At 36.3% G+C, this 15513-nt stretch overlaps 1 protein-coding gene across 3 annotated transcripts in view; it reads left to right on the top strand.

Annotated features, from left to right (window-relative positions):
- LOC124711984 (integrator complex subunit 10) overlaps window positions 1–15513 on the top strand; it is a 134437-nt gene that overhangs the window by 4958 nt on the left and 113966 nt on the right. For all 3 annotated transcript variants that reach the window (XR_007005554.1, XM_047242268.1, XM_047242269.1), the window contains exons 2-4: window positions 1381–1448; window positions 1522–1649; window positions 12778–12893. Coding sequence is in view for 2 of the 3 variants with exons in the window: in XM_047242268.1 (XP_047098224.1) it covers window positions 1381–1448; window positions 1522–1649; window positions 12778–12893 (312 nt within the window). In the remaining variant the exon portion in view is untranslated. The remainder of the gene's footprint in view (window positions 1–1380; window positions 1449–1521; window positions 1650–12777; window positions 12894–15513) is intronic.

The following is a 15513-nucleotide window of genomic DNA, read 5'->3' as shown; positions in this document are numbered from 1 at the left end:
ACATATTTCAACATTTTCATAACTTCAGGTTTTTGGCTTATGAAATACAAATACTGCACTGAAATTTCGTGTAGCTATCTTTGATTGAACACAACAACATTTTTTCCCCTTCTTTTTTAAAAAAGTCTTGAAAGTTCTGCAGACATTCATTGACATCAATTCATTTGGCTTTGTTGTCTTCTTTCTCTGATGAAATTACAAATGATATATTTTTCTGTAAATATGTGACCCGCAAAATTCCTTTTTCAAGGGAACATATATGCCTAATATAATTTCTAACATTTACGAGGGTTGACTGAAAAGTAATGCCTCCACCTTTGTAACTCTTCAACAGTTGGCAGCATTGAAATGCATCAGGTACTGGCTTGTTCCGTAACCTCTTCCTTATAGCTCCAGTTGGCAGGAATGAATGGTTGTGTTGTTACAGTGTAAAGCATGGAACCCTGTGCAGACAGTCAGTCAATATGATTTAAGCAACATGCATTCATGAATATTGGTAATTAAAGATCACATTCTAAGGATTATTTCTGCATTTGATTTATTAAAATATTCACATCCAAACCCAATTAATGAAGGTGGAGGCATTACTCTTCATTTACCCCTCATATTTGGTATGGTCTTTATCTTAATGTTAATACGATAATACTAGCTGGGGTGGCCGGAGCTAGTGGTCATGTGTGTTTGAGATATGCTTACATGTGCGAATGTGTGTATGTTCCTCTTCTGTGAAGAAGGCTTTGGCCAAAAATTTATATGAGAGTCTTTTCATCATGCCAGTCAGCAGCTCATAGTGTCCGATTTATAGTGAGCAGCAATCCATCCTTTTCTAATATTGGTCTTAAATATTGAGATAGTTAAGTGTATATTGTGCTCTAGTTTGGCTATTGCTTTAGTGACTTACTTGGCTGCTAGGTATACTACATGCATGACTTGGCACATTTGTTGTGACATTATCTATTTATGTTTCTACATATGATTGACAGCTTTGTGCTAAGAAGTGCCATTTGAAGATATTTTTAATCACAATGAACATTTGCCATGAAATTGGAATGAAAGGTGGAACCATTTTACCATTATTCCCCAAACACCAACTGAAAATACATTTTTGCACAGTCTTAGGTGGAGGTGCTTCAAACTTCACCAATTCCTGTGTAAGGTGGTGAATCATAACACACCGAAACCACACCAAAATATGGGAAGAAACAACATGGACAATTCATGAATTGATGTTGCTGGAATCCTTAGAAGGAGTTTGTTGATCTATCATGTATCTGTTGTTCTCTGTTGTGCGGCATTAGAATTATTATTTTTTTTCATTTTTACTGTTAATATTAACATTTAATTTGGATTAAAATTAATTTTCTTTTTTTATGTCTGCAGTTTGAAGCATACCAGATTGAAAAGTCAGCAAGGAGTGTAAAAGAAGCAGCAAAATGCATAAGCCAGATGTGAGTGTCATTATTGCAGTCTTATAATTATGAAACACATATTGGCATTAGTCTAAATGAGCTGTTCTTTCAGTTTTCAGAAGTTTCAAGATGAATCTGAACTATGGCTCGAAGTTGAAGCAATTACATCGGCATTACGAAGTGACAGTGGTGATCCAAATATGGTTTTTCTGCGAGATATGTTCAGCCATATTCCTACAGGTATGAGGCTTGTAAATAAAAAAGAGGTTCTGTTTTGAAATAAACATCAGAACAAGAAAACTGTAGATGAACTGTCGGAATGCTTTCTGAACGGAGTTGATTTGATTTTGGTATTCTCTTTATTTATTTATTTAAATTTCCGTGAAGGCCACTGCTCTGAAAGATTGAAAAAGCACGGGATATTCTTATACATTTATTGTTGCTAGACATGCTAACAAAAGAGAAGTTGTATTTTCCTGGTGAAAATATTATATGCTGGTTTTCATAAACTAGGGAAGAACAAAACAAAAAATTGCAATAAATGAAAAACTAACAAGGGAATGGTCCAAATCATCATGTCGAAACCTACACTGAAATTTGTTCCACAGGTAGAATACACTGAAACAAATGTACTACCAAAGTTTCAGCAGATAAGGCGCACTGCAGATATCTGAAAAATCGTAATAATAATGTTGAAGGTTTTACTGCACGAAGGACCACTTATAACAGCAGTTTGTACAGTCCTTCCTGCCAAGCATGTGAGTTGGCAAGTAAGAAGGCGCAACAAGAGAACATAGTGTGGAGTCCAAAGTGCACTCACACAAATGTTAACCAGCGAAGCTGTTGTGGATGTAATTGTTACCCAAGTGACTAGAAAATCAAGACGTTACATTGCAGACAACTTCCATCAGTTGGAACTTTAATTTGTTCACATTAGATATTTGATAACAATTCCTGTAGCACAGTTCCTATAATAATTTGTGAATATTGTATATTTTATTAACAATGAAGCAGTTCCTTGTTTGTTTCCTGCAGTCACAACAAAAATGCAAAGTGCAAATTCGATGACTAAAACAAACATTTTCCCCCCATCAGACACGTCTGATAAAAGGAAAATTAATTAATCCAGGCACTTCACTGTAATTGTTAGTTTTGTTTGGATGGAGTAAGAAATGGGCATGTCTGTTCTGCATACTGTACTGTGTACCAGGCATACTTGATTAAAATGACTGATGTTTAAGAATACTGTTGGAAATTGTATTTGTCTGACAGTTAAAAAATAAATGCTTTACATCATGGAGACCTTTCTTCATCAAGAGGCTGACTTACACTATTAGTTCAGAGTGGAATCTGAATTACATTAATAGTCTTTTTGTCATCCTCTTAAAGACAGAGGTGTCATTATGTCCAGGCCAAGAGTCCAACAAAAGCAGTGAATTAATTTCTACAACTGGTAAGGAAACGTTTCGGTTGTAATATTGAAAATTATTCTCTCCAATTTTTCCAGATTTTGTTACAGTGATTACAAGATTTTTGCAACTAAACAGTCCTTTTTGTTAATTTTTGGTCTTAATTTGCCATGAGATTTGCAAAGATAGATATAAAGCTGCTTAAACATTAGTACACTGATACATATATTCTTGTATACAGATGTGGAGACTGTCTTTTTTTTAACAAGAAAGTGTGGTTTGCATATAGATATTGCACAAAACTTGACTGATTACATATATACACAGCATTTTAAGGGATAACGAGAAGCTTCTTCTTCACACCAGCTGTGAATTTCTCTATAGTATTACCTGTTAATGACACTTTTACTTTTAAGTAAATGTAATGATTTTGCAACTTTCTTTTCCGTATAATTTCCTAGCTCTGTGTAACCAGAGGGCACAGTCTTGTAGATCTCTCTTGGTAATGATGCATTGACTATCATAAGCAGTTCTAAAGCTTTTGAATATTTTCTCTTTCACATTTCTGCAAGTTTCATTCTGGCTCATATTTTGTACTTAATGTAAATCTTTCTTCTGTTTATACAATTTACATTTGGATTTTATGAAACAAAACGCTGCATAACTGTAAGTGCTTTCTCTCTGCTTTGCCTGACCAAAAGATTTTCAACCTTTTCTTTGTCTAGAACTGTCAGTTATTTCCTGCTCCTTCAAATGTTAACACACTTCCTAATGAAATGTCAATATTCAAATGAATTTCCAAGAAATTAATTAATATATAGTACATATGTAGGTCTTTAGGAGAAATAGGTGATTTTGATTGCATACCATGTTCTTCACATTTCATCTTTAAAATGTTTAAAACATCATTACTGTGAGACTCTGGAACCTGCACAAAGACAGACGCTATTAGCAAGCATATACAAAAAAAAGTGAAGAAAATTAATTTAGTTTTATCTCCATCATTAACATTTAGTGATACGGCAAAGGGAGCTGCTAATTATTATGGATATTAAATGAGTTGTGGATTCTGGAGACTGTAACTGCTAAAAATTGTGACACTGAAACTGTCGATGAAAACTGAAATTTGCGTTACAAATCATGGTCGCGCCATGCTGTATTATCTGCTTACTGATGTGCTGACAACCAGGGATATGTGCCTGCTGTGTTGCACATGTGCTGCATGTTACAGCTACAGTTGGGGTGTACATTTCTCCAACCACTTGGTGAGCTTTGAATTTGGCAGTTTTCAGAAATAATAAAAAGAAATACTTTCAATGTGTTTTAGCAGCTAAATTTTTGACATTAGTTTCTTTTGGTGTGTACTTCCTGTATAAAAAATTTCAAGGCAGGTATCTACATGTCAGATCAGACCATTCCCTTGTCAGTTATTAGCACTGAAGTTTGGTATTTTGTTAAGATAATACTGTTTCATAAACCCACTCCTTGGAAGCCAGTGACACTGCAATCTCCCTGCATCATCTGTATGTAGGAAACATATTACATAATCAGGTAAAATGTATTGACAGCGGATTGGAAGCAAAGGTGGTAAAGTTCTGAAAGGGATGTCTTCAGCAAAGCAGCACCCATTTTGGCTGGGAAATATTTGTATTTTATTCTTTTTTATTCAATCTTATCAGATATGGGCCTTCAGGCCATCTTTTACTCCAGATTTGGGTTTCACACTTACAGTACTTTTTATATCACATAAAATAAAATGAAGCACTGGTAGATAGACACAATAAAACAAAATCAAACACACACAAATTTCAAGCTTTCGCAACCCAAGGTAGCTTTATCAGGAAAGAGGGAAGGAGAGGGAAAAACGAAAGGATGTGGGTTTTAAGGGAGAGTGTAAGGAGTCATTCCAATCCCGGGAGCGGAAAGACTTACCTCAGGGGGAAAAAAGGATATGTATACACGCGCGCGCGCGCGCCCACACACACACACACACACACACACACACACACACACACACACACACACACACACACACACACACACATATATATATATATATATATATATATATATATCCATCCACACATATACAGACACAGGCAGACATGGCAGACATGTCTACCTGTGTCTGTATATGTGCGGATGGATATGTGTGTCTGTGCGTGAGTGTCTACCTGCCCTTTTTTCCTCCTGAGGTAAGTCTTTCTGCTCCTGGGATTGGAATGACTCCTTACCCTCTCCCTTAAAACCCACATCCTTTCGTCTTTCCCTCTCCTTCCCTCTTTCCTGATGAAGCAACCTTGGGTTGCAAAAGCTTGAAATTTGTGTGTGTGTTAGTGTGTTTTTTATTGTGTCTATCTACCAGCGCTTTCTAGTTTGGTAAGTCACAGCATCTTTGTTTTTTATTTATATTTTTTCCTACATGGAATGTCTCCCTCTATTATATTAATAAGATAAAGTATATTTATGACACGCAACGTGTTCTTGTCAATGCTGAAGAGAACTGGATTCTTCTTTCGTGTGTTGACAATCTGGCACTGTCAAGTTCAAAAAGTTACTCGCCTTGCCTTTTAAAGATAACAAGCCTCTCCATCGTAAAACTGAAATAAATATTTTCGATCACTGCCTAAATAAGACACTGCAACCAGGAAGCTCTCTTATCTTGAAATCACACTGAATTGGAGGAGTAAGGTAGCTGGTGTTCTACTTTTTACAATCAGTTGAATTATAGACAAGTGAGTGCTGACTTTTATTGACTGTCTTGAAATTTATGAGAAATTGTTACGACTCCCATAAAGAATGAAATGATTTATTTTAGAACTTGTAAAGTTTATTATTGTGGATAAAACAAAGAAATTTACCACACAGTAAAACATTGTGACATGCCAGTTGAGGAAGCCTGGTCTAAGATGCGCTTAGTGGCGGAAGCTGGAAACCTAACACTGAGGCATTTGGCAAGAAAGAATGAACAAAATGGACTATCTGAATAGATTAAACATTAAAAAATGATTTAGAACTTTACACAAGTGCAATGAAATGCTATAGACAAACATACTGTGAAGACAGACTGTGACTGAATGTAATATTAGTGAAAGAAACATAAAACAAGATAAAAACAGTGCTAATGGCACTGTATTATCTCTGACTGTAATTCAGATGAACTGCTTTCAGAGTATTCTGCTCCACATAGTGGTCTATGTCATTTGATGCAGTAATACCATGAAATGAATTTTTGGTAAATTTTGTTAACAGTATTGAGAAAACAATATGTGTCAACAATATCATGCCACAAGTTTGTGATAATTCATGGCAGACCAGAGTGGAGTGAAACTTGTTAATAAAATTCATGTTTCAAATTGTAATATGTAAAGTATGGTTTAATAAAATAGAATTATGGCAGGTGTATTCTTCGAACATTAAAAAATGCCATTATGTGTCGATGATGTTTTATAGCCAGTGTTTTAAAAGTATGGCACAATCATGCACACATAATCCTAAACAATATTAGTCTTTTTAATTCAAAACTGCACAGTTAATATTCCCCTCAAAAACTTGGCAGAGCGGCTGTGGGAACCCTAGCATGTATTACAAGTACTGTATGAATAAACTGTGTCCGGCTCTACCACAGTTGACTCTTTCTGCTTTCTATAAGCTTTGCAATGTATGCATTCTGTGAAACTTTCTTCAACATTTCAATGTGTTTGCTCCACATAATTTTTGTCACAATTAGCTTTTAGCATCTTAAGTTCTTCATTGCAGAGTCTAAAAGTGCTTTGTTCTTAATAGATGGTTACCCAATAAATTGAAGATTGTGTGTCTGTTAATTCTTCTGTATGTTGTAAGTGTTTTTCATGTGTAATGTATAGATCCTATTGATAAGGCTTCTCTTGTCCTCATCAAATTGATCTAAGGGTATGCTAAATCTTCAAATTGTAACCGTAATTCTAGAAAACTGTCAGTGATTCTCTTTCTTTCTAATGAAATGCTGAGATGGTCACATCACACAGTCATCTACATATGTGTTCTGCCACATCCATACTCCTGTTGGCCAGCAGATCAAAAGACAAGTCAGTTTGATCTAGTCAGTGAAAGGATTCATTATATCTGTCACAGAATTGATGATGCTGTGGACATAGTTACTTTGTCTCAAACCAGCTTTACAACAGGCAGACAAACAATTGGTAGATTATTCCAATTCTTGACTTAGTTATTCCATGATGGCTTGTTACAAATTTAATAAATATTCCAGGGAAAATAATTGCTATCATGGCAGTATCAATTCTCAGGGAGTAACTGATTTTTCAGTCACATTGAGCTGAACTCTTCAGAATGTTGTGCTGGGTTGTGGGAAGAAACGTAGGAACAATCTTTCTTTTTTTGTCTGCATCGTATTAATAAAATTTTGGTTGAATCGTCTAATATATTTTCTCTTAACAAAGACGCAAAAATTGATAGAATGACATGATGCCACATTCCTGAAAAGAATATGTAGCAGTTTTGAAAAAAGAACTGGACTTTAAATCACTGAATAGACAAAAGTGACATACATCAAAAGAATAATGAGCAATGTAGTAGTGAAGGTCAAGTTTCTTGTTGCTGGTGACAATATGCTGAAAAGCATTGAAATGTCAAATGCAAAAATTGCTATACACCCAGGGATCAAGTCTCAGCAAATGAGATAACATCTGAATAAAATCTTATGTTCAGAAGAAACTTCAAGAGATGAATCCAGCTGGAACTACAAAGTTTTATACCTACATACGGGGACAAATTTTCTTCAAATCAGCAGTGAGGAAGAAATCATCAGCAGGGCAAGAAACATAATTCAAATGGCAAGACATCTCTGCAATGCTTCTAGGATTGTAATGAGCAGCATAATATACAGAAGATCAGTATATAGCTAGAATAAACTCTGGTATCAAGGAGCATTGCAACAGATTGTGAACAATATTTGTAGATCTTAATAAATTTTAAGTAACAAATGTTTTAGATCTTAATACACTGGATTGCAAAACACAGTAAAATGTTCACTGATACTTGTCATACCACATGAAATAAGAGAAACTAATGAGTGCTGATGGAGATGTCAAAGAGCCAAGATAACTTCCAATCAATAGTAAACCTAAAAGTATAACTAGAACTGACTAAAATTATAACTAGAACTGACAGTACATATATGTAAATGGATTAAATGCTGAATACTCAGATGACAAAAGTTCCAAAATAGATGAGCTTCAAATTTTTTGTCTGAGTTTAAAAGTATTAAATTTATTTATTGAAATGGACACTGGCTTAGTGAAGTTATAGTAAAAATCTTAAACAAAATTGAAATCTTGAGGGTTCCTATGTCATATTAAGGAACCTAATTGTTGTTGTTATATCAATTTATAGAATCCCAGGAAAAGTCACAATTGAGCATTTCCTACATAAATCTGTGTTTGATAGAACACGTCAGTAAAGCGAAAAAGGAAAAAAAAAAAAAAAAAAAAAAAAAAAATGTAATTGCTGCTCATTTTAACATCAATGTGTTGAGTGAAAGCAGTGAAGCATCAAAATTCATTGATTTAATAAAAAAAAAAAGGTTTCAGTTTGAATTTTTTGGAAACAGTGAGAGAAAATGCTGTCAGCTACATGTATTGACAATATTTTAACAAATTATGTTTTTGAAGATGCACATAAATTTTGTTTGGATTTAAGAATTTCTGATCACCTAGCATTATTAATTGAGCCGCCCAGATAAAGTAAGCAAGTTCTGTGTAAAAAAGTCTTCATAAAAAGAAACTTTAATCAGGAAAACATGATTTCATTTTATGACAAGCTGAATGAGACAGAATAGCAAAATATTTCAGTCAGTGGAAACTTTGAACCATTCTTAAGTGGTTTTTTGAATATTTTCAAGGAAATGTTTCCACCTAGAACTTGTTTTAATAAAGAAGAAATAAGTTGAAACATATCACTAAAAGGTATGAAAATCTCTAGTGTTGAGGAAAGACAGCTACATAATGAGCTAAGATATAATAAAAATACTGACTTATTTAAGTATGTGAGATGATATAAATGTACATTTAAGAAAGTTGTCAAGGCAGCAAAAGCAAATGGCAAATAACAGTTTAATTTTAAGACATGAGAATAAATCTAAGGCATGTAGTCAGTTGTGATATCTGAATTAGGTATTAAAGTATCTAGTCATGAAATCTGTAAAATCAAGCTTGAAAGTAGGATTGTAAATCCAGTTCATGTTCCGGAATGCTTCAATGAATTCTTCATTAATGTATCCAAATCAGATGTCAATGTTGGAGATTACGACAACCAAGTATGTCCCTTCATACTAGATCAGATGTCTGAATGCCTCACAAAATTTAAAACAGTGTCATCAGTAGAGCTGGAACATATTATACTAATACTGAGAAACAAAGATTCTGCAGATTGATACCGACAGAAGTTCTCAAATTTATGTGTAAAATAATAGGACATCCACTATCTATAATACTAAAACAAAATCTTTTGAACATGGATGTTTCCCAGAGGTGCTGAAGTATGCAGAACTAAAACTGCTGCTCAGAAAATGATCAAGAGAGGATATGGGAAATTATCATCCCATCTCTCTTCTTCTAGACCTGTCAGAAGTATTGGAAAAAGCAGCTGCCATGCAGATTCAAAATTTTATTGAAAAATATGAGATTATTTTGAAAAATTAATTTGACTTTGAGCATTATAGATGCAATTAGCCAGTTTGTTGACTGAATTAGCACATCATTAGACAACAAAAATATAAAGTTTAAGGGATCTTTTGTGACCTTACAAATGGCTTGATTCAGTAAATTGTGCAATTCTTATCCATAAACATGTTTGTACACCATGCTAAGCAGTGGTAAGGGCCGGCAGTTTTGTGGAAGATTTCCTGGTTTACTGGCTTTAGGAGGGCAATTATCTTGGCACATTTAAGTTCTTGGGGTATGTTTCCTGTCTGCAGTAGTGATTTGAAGAACTTTGTGAAAATAGGTTAGCAAAGCGCTGCTTAGCATGGTGTACAAACTTCTGGAATGAGTACTACTTAACAGGCTCGGTCAGGCAATACTCACAGCCATCCCAGTAGAACAAGCCAGCTTTCGTCCCAACCAAAGCTGTGCAGACCACGTCCTGGCCCTTACAACACACATTGAAGTGGGATCCCAAAAGAAATTAAAAACATCTGTGGCCTTCATTGACTTGTCAGCAGCCTATGATACCGTTTGGAGACAAGGCCTACTCTATAAACTGATGAAAATAATTCTGTGTCAAAAAGTGACAAAGCTTATTGGTAACATGATTGGTAACAAAGGATTCCAGGTCGTCATGGGAAACAAAGTCAGCAGCCAGAAATTACTTCAAATGGCTTACCTCAAGGCTCAGCATTAGCCCTACTGCTTTTCAGCCTATACATTGCTAAAATGCCAGAAACAGCTTGTAGGAAATTTGGCTATGCTGATGACTGGGCCTTTGCAACAAGGCACACCGATTTTGGTACAATGGAAGAAACCCTGACTTCCGGGCTGTCTGCCCTGGCAGCATACTTCCATAAATGGAGGCTTAGGCCTAATGCCACAAAGACAGAAGTAACTTGCTCCCACCTCAATAACAGAGAAGCTGACAAAGCTCTGGAAGTATACCTTGACAACACATGCCTCAACAACAACAGGGAGCCGAGGCACTTAGGGGTCACGTCAGACAGAACCTTGTCGTTTAAATCACGCCTTACAAAAGCAGCTGCTAAGGTGAGAACAAGAAACAACCTCATTCATAAACTCTGCGGAACCACCTGGGGATCAACGGCAACAACTTCGAGGATGTCTGCGCTGAGCCTGGTAGACTTTGCAGGGGAGTACTGTGCACCAGTATGGCTAAACAGTAGTCATGTGAACAAAATCAATGTCGAACTTAACAACACCGTGTGCATTATTTCAGAAACCGTTAGGTCTACACGTAACATATGGCTACCTGTCCTGAGTCATATACCTCCCCCAAAAATATGATGAGAAGGAACCTTGGTCAGGAAATACAACAAGATTGAAGCAAACCCTGAACTGCCGGTACGCATCGATATACCTGATCTGAGTATCAAGAGGTTTCGTTCAGGACATCCTCCTCTTGCTCTTGACAGCCTCACTGGGGCTGACATCAACTCTTGGAGAAGAGAATGGCTCCAAAATGCCCCAACAACTTGCCACCTAATGCCTGTATTACTGAAGCAGTTCCTGGGTTTGAACAGCCCTGCAAGATCTGGTTAACTCTGAACTGCCTAAGTACTGGGCATGGAAGATATGCTGACCCACTCTTCAAATAAGGACTGCTGTCTTCACCAGCATGTGACTGCGGCATGTCTAAGCAGACCATCCAACACATCAGAGATGAATGCAGTGCCACAGCGTTTGGTGGGGACTTTGAAGAAATCCTCATGGCATCCCAAAAATCCATTGAATATATACAAGGACTAGATATTTGTCTGTGAATATATGCAATGTAGAATAATGTGATCCAATACTGAAATGTACCTAAATGCCATACGCTAAATAAAATAAATATCCATAAACATCACAGGTATCGAATTAGAGGTAGTGTTCTACACTGGCTTACTTCATACACGTACAACAGGAAACAGAGAGTGGTTATCTTTAGAAATGTAGCAAATTATTCTTCCAAACAGAAGGCAATAGCTCAAGGCGTCTCGCAAGGTTCTACCCTTGGACCTGTTTTGTTTCTATTCTACATTAATTACTTATCAATCAATATAAATGCCCCATCTGTTTTATTTGCAGATGACATATCTGTATTAATTGAGGAGCATGAGCTGGAAACTATCCCTACCTACATCATGAATACAATAGATCATTTAGAAACATGGTTTCATCTCAGTGGATTAACTCTGAACATCCCAAAAACTCATGTGATCCAGATCAGAACAAAACAATAAACATCCCAGGAAATCAAAATAAACCACAAAATCAAAATCTAGAAGAAGTGGATTCCATGAAATTTTTAGGATTAAACCAAGACAAGAATTTAAATTGGAACGAATATGTGAAATATCTAGTAAACAAAACTATGTAGTTTTGCATTTGCAGTGCAAATATTAGCTAATACCAGTGTCATGGACACAAGGATAATTACCTACCATAGCTGCTTCCAGTTAGTTATAAGATATGGTATTGTATTTGAGCAACTTAATGCGCATACTGAAGTTACAGGAAAGAATTATTAGAAACATGTGCTGTGCATCCAAGAAATCATGTCGCCCATTATTTAAAAAAGTGAAATTATTAACAATAGCCTCACTATATATTTATGACATTCTAATTTTTTTGTGTAGCAGTTTAGAATTATGCAAGGAGAACTTGTTTGATCACACTTACAATATAAGAAATAAAGAAAATTTTATGCTCCCTGCTCATCGTTTAAAGTTGTATGCTCAGACTCTCCAGTACATGGGAATAAAATTTACAACAAGCTAAAAGCCAAGAACATTCTAAGCTTGAACCTAGATTCACCAAAAAGTAAGTTATATGGTACTCTGCTTCAGTGATGCTATTACACAGCTGAAGATTTCATGAACAATGAACTGAATATTTGAGCAGGATGTAGTTTATCAGTTATCTTTTTATGTGAATATGTAAATCTAGCTTCTCACAAAAGAAGTTACATTAATAATTAAACACTGCTACATCTTATTAACTTTATATCAGAGAAACTGTAGTAACCGTATTTTGATGTGTCTCCTGTACTCCCATCAAATGATTAGTTTATGTATGTTATGAGATGAGTAAATCACAATTCACCTATGCTAGGGATTTTAAAATTACGTCAAATTTGTTTGTGATTATAGTGCAACAGTATGAGTCTAATCATTTAATACATCATAGGTTAAATACTGGCCATTTAAAACATCATCTTTATCAGTCCTAAATTTTCTTTATAACTTCCAGACGTGCAGCATGAGTTGCTGTTACAGACTGCAAGTCGCAGTGAAGATACAATGGAACATTGCCGACTACTATTGCTTCTCTTGCGCCAGTTTCCAGCTACAATTCCGCAGCATGGGGTCTGTATCAAATAAAGATATTTCAGAGCAAAAAATAGACTGAATGTGAATGAAACTCTTAATAACCCTCCCCTCTGTTTTGTCCTTTTACTTTAACACTAATTTGTATAAGAAGCAAAGTGAAAATTTCTCATCCTGCCACACAGAATCATACAGAAATCAGTGAAATATTGTTATATAACAATGTGGGATGAGACAGAAGTGGAGATACAAATTAAACTTAAGTACTGGGGGAAGAATTAATGAAAATGGTTCTTAAAGTAATCAGGACAAGACTTGGTTTGGTGCTGAGTAGGAACTCTATAGCAGTCATCTAAACCTTTGAGATAAGGAATAAACATGGTAGACAAGTTCCAGTACTTAGTGCTGTTTTGTCAGATAACGTCACATACCAAGAGATTCGATACGAGAGTATGAAAAGCTTCCAAATTCTATGATGCAGTTTTTCAGATGCTTTAGGATTAAACATTTGTACAAGCTTCTAAGATCAGCATATGCAAAACATACCTTTTACCTGTACTAATTCATGAACTAAAAACGCAGCAGTAATAGGACTGAATTAAAACAATAAACAGGCAACAGAAATAAAGTTTTTCTTTTCTTCTCTGTTGAATACAAAAAAGGGGATAAAGTAATAAAGTAAGAACTTAACAGCATCCACTATGGATAAAATTCACAGAAATGAGGAAATCGGACAACAGCTAGAATTAGAAATAGCCTGCTGAAGACCCTTGAATTGAAGAAATTGCAGCACTGTTGGCATACCTGCATCTACATAGACATAGATACTCCACAAGTCACCATACAGCGCTACTTGTTATTTCCTTTCCTGTTCCACATCCAAATAGAGTGTGGGAAAAACAACTGTCTTTATGCCTCTGTATGAGCCCTAATTTCTTGTATCTTATCTTCATGGTCCTTACGTGCAATGTATGTTGGCAGCAGTAGAATCGTTCGGCAGTCAGCTTCAAATGCCAGTTCTGTAAACTTCCTCAATAGTGTTTCTCAAAAAGAATGTCACCTTCCCTCCAGGGTTTCCTATTTGAGTTCCCGAAGCATCTCTGTAACATTTAAGTGTTGTTCAAACCTACTGGTAACAAATCTAGCTGCTTGCCTCTGAATTTCTTCGATGTCTTTTTTCAATCTGACCTGGTACGGATCCCAAACATTCTAGCAGTACTCAAGAATAGGTTGCACCTACAGCCTATATGTAGTCTCCTTTGCTGATGGACCACACTTTCCAAAATTCTCTCCCACTGCGGGTCTGGGGTTACAATAGACCCGAGGTATCCCTGCCTGTCGTAAGAGGTGAACTAAAAGGAGTCTCATACTTTTCAGTCCTATAAGTTCAAGTTCCATTTTATGATGTGACCTGCCACTTTCCAAATTCTACAGAAGTGCAGGCCATATGGGAAAGGATGCCTTATATGGTGCATGAGTTATCCATAGTGCCCTTAGATTCGATCTCTTGAACCTCTTGTCATGGCTTTGCATCTCCACCTGCGATTCAACTATTTTGGTGAGGACACTTTTGTAATCTTCCTCCATTGTCTCCTGTCCTGTTTCTCCCCCATGACAGTAATGGATTTCTCTGCGCCCAATACCCACCACGGTAGCCAGTCCGTTGTGTTTGGGCTGTCATGCACCCATTTGGTGGTAGCCCCCTGACAACACAGGGATTGCACTGCTGATGCCTGATCTGTAAACTCCCTGCCTATGCCAAGGAGTAGATGCTTGTCTTCCTGGGGCATCAGGACTCCCGGCAACAGCCATCCTGCCAGGTGGCCTTTCCTGTGGTTGCATGGTGCCCGTAGGGAGAGGCCCTAATGGGACTGGGCGGCATCAAGGCGGATGACCCACAATGGTGGGTCACAGCCACCTGTATTACAGGTTCACAGTGTTAGGAAGGGTGGGAAACTAGCAACCTTCCTTCTGCTCACTGCATTGTATTACCACAGCTGTAATTTAATTTTTACAAAAGACATTGCTTCTGAAGATGGCCATCTCTATAATGGGCTTTCACGAATTGTTGTTACTTATGTATGAAATACGCTGCTCTGTACTATACGCACATTCTTAGGTTGGTACAACCTAATGTCAGATGTAAACATTCCTCCTCAAGATACTCCATAACATGACAACAATTTCCACCATCTTTCTCAAACAGGACATACCCTGAACCATATTACCTCCTAGTCAGCGACAAGCTGTAGAATTAGTGCCTGCTGTTCTATGTTTACAAAGATTGCCACCTTTTGTGTTTTGACCAATTTTGTGCTACAAGTTTTATTTACTGTAATCTTATAACGGTTATCAATAATAAGTTTCACATTTCATGAGAGACTTTTGCTTCTGTGGTTTATTTACACCACTGGACATGATTGGAACAAAGTTTATGTGTCAGCACTCAGCTATTGCCTTTGTGACTGATGCTTTGTATACTGTGGAGAGACAAATACAGCTAACTGCTGTTAGAAAGAAACAAAAATAATTAATTATTTTAGATATTTTTCGATATGCAAAATTTAATTCATTCTTACTTGTTGTGTTACAAGTGTTTTACACTTTCCTGCATTTTACACTGTTCTGGGTCAGTTGGTTGAAAAGCATAAAAAGGGGG

The sequence above is a fragment of the Schistocerca piceifrons genome, chromosome 8, assembly GCF_021461385.2.
Source record: "Schistocerca piceifrons isolate TAMUIC-IGC-003096 chromosome 8, iqSchPice1.1, whole genome shotgun sequence".
Taxonomy (NCBI): Eukaryota; Metazoa; Arthropoda; class Insecta; order Orthoptera; family Acrididae; genus Schistocerca; species Schistocerca piceifrons.
This window is presented reverse-complemented; position numbering and strand designations above follow the sequence as displayed.